The following is a 14,319-nucleotide window of genomic DNA, read 5'->3' on the forward strand; positions in this document are numbered from 1 at the left end:
AAAACATGAACTAAAGTAAACTATATACAATAAACAATGGTGTGTGTGTAGTGTAAGTGAGTGGTTGTGTGCATAGTTGGTGAGGGGTGTTGAGGTGCCAAAAAAGCCACAAACTGCCGCAACCAAAAATAAGTGTCTGCATGGAGAGTCTCTTCAATGAATGGGGGAAGGTGTGCTTATCCACGGGACACACCTGAGGCCAGGTGTCCCATTTCGCTGACGACCCTCCCAGCTCCATCCACCAACATCCTAATAAGGAAAGCAAGGCAAACAAACAAAATACTGCTCTGGTTAACACTCTAACTGCCCCAGCCAACCTCGTCCTCTCCAGACCTCAGCAACCTTTGCGCACAGGAAGCAACCTTTTAAGAGTAAAGAATAACGAGGACAGCAGGGAACAAGACAATAAAAAAATAAACAGTGGTCTGTCATGTGGATGACACGCGTGCTCGGGGGCCACGCATATGAGAATGCGTGTCCACCGATCAATAGGACCAGATGCGTTCAGGAACAGGGTGCACGAGAGAGCAAGTCAGCAAAGACATTATCAGACCCCCTGCACATCGAGATGGAATGCCTGTAAAAAACAAACACTATCTCCTTGTCCTCGGGTTAGGACACATCATAAACCTCAAGGTAAGAGGGTTATGGTCTGTGTAGACCACAATAGGTACTACACCCGAGCTGATGGTTAAACTTCTTGGAAAATAAACTAACAGGCCTCGCAACACCAGACACATCTGCTTGCAGCAGGACTGCACCTGCCCCCACGTGACTCGCATCCACCTGCAAGGTGAATGACAAATCCATGCGAGGCGCAGCCAGCACCGGAGTTGAGGTAAGCAACCTCTTTGCATCCTCAAAAGCCTGTTGACAGAGGGGAGACCAGACGTAAACCGCATTAGTTGCTCCCCTGACAGATTTGTTGAAACATATGGTAGAGAAGTTCCTATAGAAACCACGGTAATAACCAATCATTCCCAAGAAAAGAATCACTTCCTTTTTAGTAGTTGGTGGTGGAAAAGCATCAATAGCTACCACTTTAGCCCGAACAGAATACACTTCACCCTGCCCAACCACCTTACTCACATTTAGCCAGATCGATAGTGAGGCGACCCGCAGCCAGGCAGTCGAACAAGGCTTGAATACGGGACAGATGCTCCTCCCAGCTATCTGCGTAAACCATTATCTAGTCCAGAAACCAGCACAACCCTGTTCATAAGGTGTTGAAAAGAGGCATGTACATTACGCAGGCCAAAATTCATAACTGAATAAGAGTACAGACTGGAGGGGGTAGTAAAGGCAGAGATTTCACGTGCCTACTCATCGGTGGCACCTGCCAATAGCCCTTTAACAGGTCAAACTTGCTCAAACTTTGTTTCTCCGACCTGATCAATGCAGTCCTCCATCCGAGGAAGAGGAAATGAATCTGGCTTAGTGACACTGTTTACCTTACGATAGTCCGTACAACATCTGTTTGTCCCATCCGGTTTACTGACCAAGATACAGGGAGACGCCCAGCTTGAGAAAGAAGGCTCTGCAATATCACTCTCCAGCATGTATCTGATCTCAGCATCAAAACGATGCAGTTTCTCTGAAGAAACTATAGAACCGCTGACGGATGGGGTCAGCGTCCCCAACGTCAATATCGTGTTCTATTAAGTTAGGTGTATCAGGAAACTCAGAATCAGACCGACCAACTCGTCTCGCCTATCAGCAGGTAGATGAGTGAGAAGGCTGTCCAAAGCATCCAGTGACTCTGACTTTTTCAATCTACCTTGCAGTAGGTCAGGCCCGGGCAAAGGCCGGCCCGGGGCCGTATGCGGCCGGTGACCTGATTCAATATGGCCCGCGAAATCATGCGCACATCCAAAGTTTTGAAACATGAATTTGTTCAAATTAAATGCCCAATGACTACTCGCCTTTGTAATTGAACTCTCACTGCTTGTTGGACATTTATTTTGAAGGCATGTATAAATAACTGCACGAGGAGACTGACTGACAGGCTGACACATGTTACAAATAGCTAGCTAGCTAGAAATTGCTCAAATGATTTTAAAGGAAAGTAGACAATGGGGAATGTAGGGTGTTCCTGCAAGAGTGGACATTGAAATATTAGCTTAGTGTGCAAAGAGAGCATCACTGTTTTGAAGACTGCAACTTGTCCCGACACTTCCAGACAAAGCATGCCTAGAAATATAGGAATGTCTTCTGAGCAGAGGGTGAGTCCATCGAAAGAGTTGCTTTCTCAGTTGCAAAAGCAGCAAGGACTTTTCACAGAACTGCATTCAGCAAATAACAGAATTGTGAGAGCTAGCTATGTACTGTCCCACAAAATTGCTAAACATAGCAAGCCATTCGCTGAGGACAAATTCATTAAAGAATGTTTAATTGACTCTGCAGCAGTACTTTGCCCCAACGAGCTGTTTGAAAATGTTTCCCTTTCAAGACAAACAGTGATACTGCATGTTGAGGACATTGCAGAGAATATTGATATTCATGAAATCACAAGTGAAATATAGCGAAACACAGCTTAGCCTTTTGTTAATCACCCTGTCGTCTCAGATTTTGAAATTATGCTTTATAGCGATAGCAAGACAAGCGTTTATGTAAGTTTATCGATAGCCTAGCATAGCATTATGTCCAGCTAGCAGCAGGAAGCTTGGTCACGGAAATCAGAAAAGCAATCTTTTTTTGATGATCTTCGGATGTTTTCACTGACGAGACTCCCAGTTAGACAGCAAATGTTCCTTTTGTTCCATAAAGATCATTTTTATACCCAAAATACCTCTGTTTGTTCTTCACGTTATGTTCAGAAATCCACCGGAAATAGCAGTCACGACAACGCCGAAAAAAATCTAAATTATATCCATAATATCGACAAACATGGCCAACTTTTTTTTATAATCGATCCTCAAGGTGTTTTTCAAATATCTATTCGATAATATATCAACCGGGACAGTTGGCTTTTCAGTAGGACCGGGAGGAAAAATGTCTACTTCTCTCTATTACGTAAGAATCACTCTGAGAGCCATCAGCTGGCCACTTACGCAATGTATTAGTTTACGCTCATTCTTCAACATAAAGGCGTGAAACTACGTCTAAAGGCTGTAGACACCTAACGGAAGACATAGAAAAAGGAATCTGGTTGATATCCCTTTCAATGGGCAATAGGGATGCATAGAAAGACAGGGGTTTCAAAATAAGGGTCACTTCCTGATTGGATTTTTCTCAGGATTTCACCTTCAATATCAGTTCTGTTATACTCACAGACAATATTTTTAGAGTTTTGGAAACTTGAGTGTTTTCTATCCTAAGCTGTCAATTATACGCATATTCTAGCATCTGGTCCTGAGAAATCAGCAGTTTACTTTGGGAACGTTATTTTTCCAAAAATAAAAATAGTGCCCCCTAGCTTCAAGAGGTTAAACTGAAAACTCTCGTGCAAACTCAACATGAGTCTAACAGATTTTTTTTAAGGTTCTATATCGTTGGCGGTAAGCCTCAGGAACAAATTCATAAATCTGTAACAGCCATTTTAACCTTATCATAGCTGACACTGTCGGCTACACCAAGAGCTGAAAATGATTCCTGCCCTTTACCTGTCAACACACTGCAACATTTAAAGTACGATCAGAATCAGGCCAACTCCTAGTGTCAGCAACATGCTCAACCAACGAAAATAACATCTCAGGATCCTTATAAAATTTTGGCAACAACCGTAACTTTACAACATTATGAAAATTGTCCGGAGCACTAACAAGAGAGAAGCGACCCCCTAGGTAAATCTTGGTCACCTTCCTGGAGCAAACTCTCCTGAGTTAGTACACTCCAAATCCTGTTTAAATTCCAATTCCTTTTCATACTTAACACGATCATGCTCACTATCATGCTCCAGCTTAACACAATCATGCTCTAGCTGTAACAGAAGCAGTTCTTTCTGCTGTTAAAAAGACTACTAGGGCTAACAGTCGGAGGGGACATTCTAACAAGACGGTGAGGTGGCATGTCCTCGGCAGAGGCTGCCCCAGTGGCAACTTCTTGTATACCCCTCTCCATAAAATTGTCCTTCAATATCAACCAAACATAATGTTTTTAGACGTTTATCACTAATTTCAACCTGGTAGTGTTCAGCGATCTTCCAACAGCTGTTTTAGTACATTATTTTAAGTTCCTCTGTTGGAACGCAAATGAACTACATTAGACGCCATAGTCACAAGTAACTACTAAAAATAATCTCGCTCTTCGCCTCTGCTGAACAGACCAGACCACAACAAGAGAAACGCAAATCCCACAATAACTCAACCCTAGTCTTTGTGCGGATTCGTGGTGGATTACGCACTGTACCGCGCTGGCATGGGAAATAAAACAGCACGCTGGCGGATTCCCCCCAAGCCACAGATGTACCCCCGAGACAACTGCTAAAATAACCATGCCCAATGTATTCTAAAGTGAAACCTGTCACTAAGCCTAACAGCGGAAAAGTAAGGCTCTAGCTCCGGGTAGCAAATGGCACTACGCTACCCAAATCTCCCACTGAGGTACACAGCAGATTGTACTCACCTCCTTGGACCGATGTCCCAACAGCAGGTAGAGCAAGAGTTTCCAGCCTGGGCAGGGGCCTGGAAACTAACCAATGTTACACTCTCCAACGCAGCACACAACCAGCCACCCACTGCTGTGGAAAGTTTAACAAAGGCAACCAACACTGGGCCTACCAAACAGCGCAACAAAATGTTTTGTTTTACAAAAGATGCAAACAAAGCACCTAGCTCCAGTTTTTCTCACAAACAAAATACACTTACCAGTTAGCTTAACAACACTAGTATTTTGCCTACTGGCATACTTTTTCATGCAGCGCACCATGTGATGTCGTCACCGGACTACTAAAGTCACTGATGTGTCTGCAAGGCACTATACCAAACACTTAAGACAATGCAGTGAATACCAACCAGTGCGCATCCCAAATAGCATTAACCCATCATAATGCAACAAAAAAAAACTATCCACCAAAATGTCTAGGAACCAACCTTATAATCCCGGACGAGCCCCCACAACTGGCTGGTAGCCCATAACACAGAGGGTGACAACAAGGAGATCAAGGAATAACAACACATATTTATTAACTGAAGTTAACTACATACAATTAACAATGTGTGTAGTCAGTAGTGTAAGTGAGTGGTTGCATGCATAGTTGGTGATAAGGAGGGGTGTTTGTGAGGTGCCAAAACAAACAAGCCACAAACTGCCACAACCAAAAATAACAGTGTGTCTGCGTGGAGAGTGTCTCCTCAATGAATGGTGATAGGTGTATTTATCCACGCGGCACACCTGAGCCCAGGTGTGTCCCATTTCGCGGTCTATCCTCCCAGCTCCGCCCACCGACATCCTATTAAGGAAAACGAGCAAAGAGAGAATTTGGCTGACACAGTGGGAGGGTTGCCACACCAGCTAACCAAATAACACTTGCATCTCTAGCTTTAGCCACCGATAAACGATATAGGGGATAAAGTCGACCACTCGCTAGCTTAGCTAGCTAATGTTAGGCTCTGTGTTTCTAGCTTGCTAAATAAATAATGATAAATTGATTAAACTAGCCTATTTGCCATATGATTAACTCGTGGTCATTCCCCATGCTAGTTTGATTGTATTGACATTTCCAGCCTTAGTTACATTTGTCTGTTTTTGTGCAAAACATTGAGTCATTGAAACTAAAACAGTGCATTCTGAAGGGCTGGAGGCAGCACAAATGTACTCTGCCAGCTGTGATTTACAACCTGATAGCAATATTTGTTGGACATCCAAGAAAGGTATTGGTGAATTAACTATATTAATCATGCGTTGAACTGCATCCATCTATACTGCCAACAAAGCATTATTTTACCCCATTTGACATTTTTGTCAAATATAACTTACTTTATTACCTCTTATGAAGTTGGTTTTGTAGCATAAACTGGGAATTTTATAGTTTTGCCTAATATTATGATTGTCTGTTTGTCTCTTATCTGCAAAGTAGTTAAAACGCTGTCAGTTCCACTTTAATAGTCTTTGACCTGTGTATTCAAGACCATGAATTTGTGTCTTTGTGTCTGTCTTTCCGTATGTGTCTCCCAGCCCAAGTGCAGGTGCTCTCAGCTGCCCTGAAGGCTGCCCAGCAGGAGAGACAGTCAGAGGATACAGAGGGTCAGTCAGAGAGCCAGCCTCCAGAGGATGGGAATGGGGAACCAGATGAGGAGTTCTCCCAGAACGAAGGGACCGCAGAGGAGAAACAGACACCTAACGAGCCTCCCCAGCAGACCACAGATTCGGCACCCATAGAGGAACTGAAAGAGACCGAAGTGGAGTCGGAGCCTCCGGTGTCTCCGGAATCATCCCCCGACTCGCCTGTCCTAGTACGGGACGACTCGGACCACAGCAGTGTGGTGAGTAGGAATGTGCAGCTCTCCTTACAAGCATGATTCAATACACATCTAGATACATGGGCTTCGATACATTTACTTTTAGCTTGAAGGGATTTGATTAGTGGAATGAATCGATGCAATGCACTAACAAATGTTGAATGAACACATTCATTTTCCATTCTAAATTAATATCTGATACTGATGGAGCTGAGCGTGCGCGCATGTGTGCACAGAGTGGGGTGCCTCATAAGGATCCACAGAAGGCGAATGGGAAATCTGACGTTACCGTCAATATTATTAGCCAAAGTACAATCATTGGACAATAAATTAGATGAGGTACGATTATGAATATCCTCCGAACGGGACATCAAAAACTAACATCTTATGTGTCACGGAATTGTGACTGAATGATGACATGGATATTCAGCTAGCAGGATATACGCTGCACTGGCTAGATAGAACAGCACTGGGAGAAAAATAAGACGAGGGGGGGGGGCGGTATGTGCATATTTGTAAACAACAGCTGGTGCGCATTCACTGTAAGGTCTACCTACACCTGTTGGATCCCGCGCACGTGACAAATACACTTTGATTTGATTTAAAGTATTCAACCCCCTGTGTCAATTCATGTTAGAATCGCCTTTGGCAGCGATTACAGCTGTACGTCTTTCTGGGTAAGTTGCAACGAGCTTTACACACCTGGATTGTACAATATTTTCACTTTATTTTTATAATTCCTCAAGCTCTGTCAAGTTGGTTGTTGATCAAGTCTTGCCATAGATTTTCAAGCTGATAAAAGTCCAAACACTCAGGCACATTTAATGTCGTCTTGGTAAGCAACTCCAGTGTATTTGCGGCCTTGTGTTTAGGTTTTAGTCCTGCTGAAAGGTGAATTTTTCTCCCAGTGACTGTTGGAAAGCAGACTGAACCAGGTTTTCCTCTAGGATTTTGCCTGTGCTTGGCTCTAATCATTAATATTTTTTTATCCCCCCCCCCAAATGATCTAGTCCTTTTATTTAACCTTTTATTTAACTTGGCAAGTCAGTTAAGAACAAATTCGTATTTACAATGACGGCCAAACCCAGAAGGCGCTGGGCCAATTGTGCGCTGCCCTATGTGCGCCGCCCGTGCCAATGACAAGCATACCTATAACATGATGCAGCAATCACCATGCTTGAAAATATGAAGAGTGCTACTCTGTTATATGTTGTATTGGATTTGCCCTAAACAGAACACTTTGTATTCAGGGCATAAAGTGAATTTTACTTTAGTGCCTTATTGCAAACAGGATTCATGTTTAGGAATATTTGTATTCTTTACGGGCTTCCTCCTTTTCACTCTTTCATTTTAGGTTAGTATTTTGGTGTAACACCATGTTGATCCATCTTAAATTTTCTCCTATCGCAACCATTTATCTACTGTTGTCATGTCACCATTGGCCTCATGGTGAAATCCCTGAGCGGTTTCCTTCCTCTCCAGCAACGGAGTTAGGAAGTGTCTTTGTAGTGACTGGGTTTATTAATACACCATCCATAGTGTAATTAATAACTTCACCATTTAATGGCTACTTTTTTTGTTGTTGACCCATCTACCATTAGGTGCACTTCTTTGTGAGGCATTGTAAAACATCCCATGTCATTTTAGTTGAATCAGTGTTTGAAATTCACTGCTCGATTGGGGTATAGAGAGAAGGTAGTCATTCAGAATGAATGTTAAACCCTATTGCACACAGTGACTCCATGCAAATTATTATGTGACTTGTTAAGCACATTTTTACTCCTTAACTTATTTAGGCTTGCCATAACAAAGGGATTTAATACTTATTGACTCAAGACATTTCCATTTTTAATTAATTTGAAAAATGTCTTCCACTTTGACATTATGGGGTATTATGTTTAGGCCAGTGACCCAATTCTCTTTTTAAATTCAGGCTGTAACACAACAAATTGGAATAAGTCGAGGTGTGCGACTACTTTCTGAAGGCACTGTATCTCCGTATATGAGTTCATCTCTGCTAATTGTCTATATGTCTGTGTGTGTTAGCTGACTTTGTGGTTTGTGTCCTAGATGACTGGTATGTTTGTATGTGTGCTAGCTGACTGATATGTCAAACTGTGTGTCCTCCCTGTTTTGGATAGGAGTCGGAGCTGATCGAGAGTGTGGAGGAAGAGGGGAGGGAGGACTCGGCTCCCAACCAGCTGTGTGAGGAGGAGAAGTCCATGGTCCAGGTCAGTTCTACCAAACACTTTCTAAGCCTTTCTACTTTACATATTGTACATACATCGAGGGGACATTTATTAACATGTATGATTCAGTCAAGTCTGGAGTACAACTACCTTTAAGCTGCCATACGTTTTGTCTGAGAATAGTTAAAGCGATCCAATGTCCAATGAATTGCGATTGACAAGATCTAGGGCCAGTTTTCTGATACCAGATTTAGCTTGGACTAAAATGCATGCTCAATGGAGAAGCTTATGCCCAGTGCAGATCTAACAGCTGACATAAGGAGAGATGTTGCGAGACCAATGTTTTAAAATGTTTAGTTGTAGAACAACTGACTAGAGAAGTGTGGTTGAGCCTGGTTCCACTGTCACGCGGAAGCACAATGTATATATTTATGCAGGTTCTTTAAAAGTTGCTAGCTACTTTTAGCAAGGTGTTTAACAAACAGGTTTCATGAATTACATGCAGCCACTGTCTGGGTCACTAGAAAACACATCACCAGCCTCCTGCTCACAAGCCCAGTGCCTAGAGGAGCTGAAGAGAGGATCATCAAGCTAGGATAGCAACAACAACAAAAAACCTTACTCTTCAATATTGTGATGGGAAATGCATAGCACAAATAATTAGGTTTTGCTGGATATTATTCATCCCGATCAAACAATTTTTTTTTTTACATGGGCAATACATTGACGATAATACACTGCTCAAAAAAATAAAGGGAACACTTAAACAACACAATGTAACTCCAAGTCAATCACACTTCTGTGAAAACAAACTGTCCACTTAGGAAGCAACACTGATTGACAATAAATTTCACATGCTGTTGTGCAAATGGAATAGAGAACAGGTGGAAATTATAGGCAATTAGCAAGACACCCCCAATAAAGGAGAGGTTGTGCAGGTGGTGACCACAGACCACTTCTCAGTTCCTATGCTTCCTGGCTGATGTTTTGGTCACTTTTGAATGATGGCGGTGCTTTCACTCTAGTGGTAGCATGAGACGGAGTCTACAACCCACACCAGTGGCTCAGGTAGTGCAGCTCATCCATAATGACACATCAATGCGAGCTGTGGCAAGAAGGTTTGCTGTGTCTGTCAGCGTAGTGTCCAGAGCATGGAGGCGCTACCAGGAGACAGGCCAGTACATCAGGAGACGTGGAGGAGGCCGTAGGAGGGCAACAACCCAGCAGCAGGACCGCTACCTTCGCCTTTGCATTTGCCAGAGAACACCAAGATTGGCAAATTCGCCACTGGCGCCCTGTGCTCTTCACTGATGAAAGCAGGTTCACACTGAGCACATGTGACAGTCTGGAGACACCGTGGAGAACGTTCTTCTGCCTGCAACATCCTCCAGCATGACCGGTTTGGCGGTGGGTCAGTCATGGTGTGGGGTGGCATTTCTTTGGGGGGCCGCACAGCCCTCCATGTGCTCGCCAGAGGTAGCCTGACTGCCATTAGGTACCAAGATGAGATCCTCAGACCCCTTGTGAGACCATATGCTGGTGCGGTTGGCCCTGGGTTCCTCCTAATGCAAGACAATGCTAGACCTCATGTGGCTGGAGTGTGTCAGCAGTTCCTGCAAGAGGAAGGCATTGATGCTATGGACTGGCCCGCCCGTTCCCCAGACCTGAATCCAATTGAGTACATCTGGGACATCATGTCCCGCTCCATCCACCAACGCCACGTTGCACCACAGACTGTCCATGTGTTGGAGGATGCTTTAGTCCAGGTCTGGGAGGAGATCCCTCAGGAGACCATCCGCCACCTCATCAGGAGCATGCCCAGGCGTTGTAGGGAGGTCATACAGGCACGTGGAGGCCACACACACTACCGAGCCTAATTTTGACTTGTTTTAAGGACATTACATCAAAGTTGGATCAGCCTGTAGTGTGGTTTTCCACTTTAATTTTGAGTGTGACTCCAAATCCAGACCTCCATGGGTTGATAATTTTGATTTCCATTGATCATTTTTGTGTGATTTTGTTGTCAGCACATTCAACTATGTAAAGAAAAAAGTATTTAATAACTTGTTGTGTTTGGAGGACAAAGAATGCTGAGTTGCACACCATACCTACTGTGAAGCATGGGGTGGGGACATCATGCTTTGGGGCTGTTTTTCTGCAAAGGGACCAGGACGACTGATCCGTGTAAAGGAAAGAATGAATGGGGCCATGTATCGTGAGATTTTGAGTGAAAACCTCCTTCCATCAGCAAGGGCATTGAAGATGAAACGTGGCTGGGTCTTTCAGCATGACAATTATCCCAACACACAGGGGATTCAGAAGCATTTCAAGGTCCTGGAGTGGCCTAGCCAGTCTCCAGATCTCAACCCCATAGAAAATCTTTGGAGGGAGTTGAAAGTCCGTGTTGCCCAGCAACAGCCCCAAAACATCACTGCTCTAGAGGAGATCTGCATGGAGGAATGGGCCAAAATACCAGCAACCGTGTGTGAATACCTTGTGAAGACTTACAGAAAATGTTTGACCTCTGTCATTGCCAACGAAGGGTATATAACAAAGTATTGAGAAACTTTTGTTATTGACCAAATACTTATTTTCCACCATATTTTGCTAATAAATTCATAAAAAACCCTACAATGTGATTTTCTGGAATTGTTTTTCTCATTTTGTTGAAGTGTACCTATGATGAAAATTACTGGCCTCGTCTTTTTAAGTGGCAGAACTTGCACAATTGGTGGCTGACTAAATACTTTTTTGCCCCACTATATACAAAAAATGCACTGAAACCAAAATACCTTTTAGTTTTGGTGATCGTCTCGGCTCTGGGTCATTTTCAAGTCCTCTGGTGGTTACAGTCTAACTTTGGAATGGGTAGCACCATAGAAAGAAGCTTTCTTGATAAACCGTCCATTTCGTCTGTTCTCTTTGGTGGCAAATTCTTTTTTTTAGATAAACAACTCATTTTTGAATGGTAACTGTGTTACCTGTAGTTGTGAAGCTGGGGGAGAAGTACAACAAAAATGTAGTTTTGAAAGTCTTTTTTTACATTTATTTTATTAACCTCTCTTGGGTAGGAGGCAGTATTTTCACCTCCGAATGAAAAGTGTGCCCAAAGTAAATTGCCTTCTACTCAGGCCCAGAAGCTAGGATATGCATATAATTGGTAGAGTTGGATAGAATCAAATCTAATTTATTTATAAGGCCCTTTTTACATCAGCTGATATCTCAAAGTGATGTACAGAAACCCAGCCTAAAACCCCAAACGGCAAGCAATGCAGGTGTTGAAGCACGTTGGCTACTCCCTAGAAAGGCCAAAACCTAGGAAGAAACCTAGAGAGGAACGAGACTGAGAGGTGGCCAGTCCTCTTCTGGCTGTGCCGGGTAGAAAACACTCTAAAGTTTCCAAACGGTTAAAATAATGTCTGTGAGTAACAGAACTGATATGGCAGGCGAAAAGCTGAGAAAAATCCATCCCGGAAGTGGAATTATTTTCATGTGGCTGTTTTTCAACTCCATGCCTATAGAGAATACAATGGGTTAGGAATCAGATTGCAGTTCCTATGGCTTCCACTAGATGTCAACAGTCTTTAGACATGGTTTCAGGCTTTTATTTTGAAAAGAGACGAGTAAAAAGCCATTTTGGTCAGAGGACAGAGGAAGTATGCAGACCTGATTTGGGTGCACTCACGTTTGTTATTTTTCCTTTCTATTAAAAACCGTATTGTCCGGTTAAAATATTATTGATTATAAAGATAATAAACAACCTGAGGATTAATTCTAAACATCGTTTGACATGTTTCAATGAACTTTACCGGTACTTTTAGTATGTATTTGTCTGCCTGTTGTGACCGCCTTGGAGCCATTGGATTACTGAACAAAACGCGCCAACAAAACTGAGTTTTTGGGACATAAAGAGGGACTTTATTGAACAAAACAGACATTGACTGTGTAAATGGGAGTCTTGTGAGTGCAACCATATGACGATCATCAAAGGTAAGTGGTTAATTTTATCGTTATTTCTAACTTTAGTGACTCCTCTACTTGGCTGATAAATGTTTGTATGTCCTGCACGCACAGGTGATACAGGTGCCCTTCCTAATGCCGTTGCTGTAAAGGAAGGAAACTGCTCACGAACATGACTGTTGTTTTGCTCTAGGACGCCCACAAGCCTCATAAGACTTGTCTGAAGGTAGCCTGTTACCAGTTTAAAACATTTATGGAAGTGTATATATAGATGTCATTTAGTGCCAATTTTTTTTTGTTAAATATGAGTCAAAAAATAATAATCATCCTCATCTTTCTTATATCTGATAGAGGACAGGGCCCGGTTGCACAAAATATCTTAAGTATATTTTCCCTTGACGTTTGCTGAGCTTTAAGTCAGTTGCACAACACATTTTAAGACAAATTTCCACCTTTTAATTAAGTGAAAAAGTGCTTCATTCAGTATAGATATCAAAGTAAACAGAATTTGTGGAGGTAAATACTGTAGCTAAACGATGAAAGGTCACAATCCATGGCTACAAAGCTTGCTTTCTAGCTAGCTGCCTACTCTGTGCTAGCGTGACATGCTAAAAAGTAATAGAAAAAAGTTGAGAAAAAATAACTACAATGTTTTATCTAATGAATCAATTTGTTTCTCCTGTCTTAAACGTAGAAGTTCTATTTTGCGATCTCAAAATAAATGTGATCTCTTTGAATGAATGTGTCTCCATGTATGAATCTGTTGTTCAATGCATTTCTATGGGCTAATAGCAGTAAGGCAACATTCTATGTTTCATTTTTTGATACCTAAAGGGGTCCTAAAATTAAAAATAAAATAGCTAAATGATCCTCGGTATGACCATCCAAAAACGATTCCATATGCTAGCTTAATAGAACTCTTAAGGATTAATATGATTTTTAAATGACTTCCTGATCTCTGCACCCCACACATACAATTATCTGTAAGGTCCCTGAGTCGAGCAGGGAATTTCAAGCACAGATTCAACCACAAAGACCAAGGAGGTTTTCCAATGGTTCGCAAAGAAGGGCACCTGGTCGATGGGTAAAAAGAAAAAAGCAGACATTGAATATCCCTTTGAGCATGGTGCAGATACTGTATTTCTTACACTTTGGATGGTGTATCAAAACACCCAGTCACTACATGGATACAGGCCCCTTCCTAACTCAGTTGCCGGAGAGGAAAGAAACCGCTCAGGGATTACACCATGAAGCTAATGGTGGCTTTAAAATCAAATCAAATCAAATCAAATGTATTTATATAGCCCTTCGTACATCAGCTGATATCTCAAAGTGCTGTACAGAAACCCAGCCTAAAACCCCAAACAGCAAGCAATGCAGGTGTAGAAGCACGGTGGCTAGGAAAAACTCCCTAGAAAGGCCAATACCTAGGAAGAAACCTAGAGAGGAACCAGGCTATGTGGGGTGGCCAGTCCTCTTCTGGCTGTGCCGGGTGGAGATTATAACAGAACATGGCCAAGATGTTCAAATGTTCATAAATGACCAGCATGGTCGAATAATAATAAGGCAGAACAGTTGAAACTAGAGCAGCAGCACAGTCAGGTGGAAGTTGAAACTGGAGCAGCAGTATGGCCAGGTGGACTGGGGACAGCAAGGAGTCATCATGTCAGGTAGTCCTGGGGCATGGTCCTAGGGCTCAGGTCCTCCGAGAGAGAGAAAGAAAGAGAGAAGGAGAGAATTAGAGAACGCACACTTAGATTCACACAGGACAC

The 14,319-nt window shown here is 42.7% G+C and overlaps 1 protein-coding gene across 1 annotated transcript in view; it reads left to right on the forward strand.

Moving 5' to 3' along the window:
• LOC109891161 (serine/threonine-protein phosphatase 4 regulatory subunit 1) overlaps window positions 1-14,319 on the forward strand; it is a 50,508-nt gene that overhangs the window by 16,460 nt on the left and 19,729 nt on the right. Inside the window, exons 12-13 of the mRNA XM_020483499.2 lie at window positions 6,115-6,422; window positions 8,540-8,629. Of these exons, the coding sequence (XP_020339088.2) occupies window positions 6,115-6,422; window positions 8,540-8,629 (398 nt within the window). The remainder of the gene's footprint in view (window positions 1-6,114; window positions 6,423-8,539; window positions 8,630-14,319) is intronic.

Source organism: Oncorhynchus kisutch, linkage group LG1, assembly GCF_002021735.2.
Source record: "Oncorhynchus kisutch isolate 150728-3 linkage group LG1, Okis_V2, whole genome shotgun sequence".
In the NCBI taxonomy this organism is placed as follows: domain Eukaryota; kingdom Metazoa; phylum Chordata; class Actinopteri; order Salmoniformes; family Salmonidae; genus Oncorhynchus; species Oncorhynchus kisutch.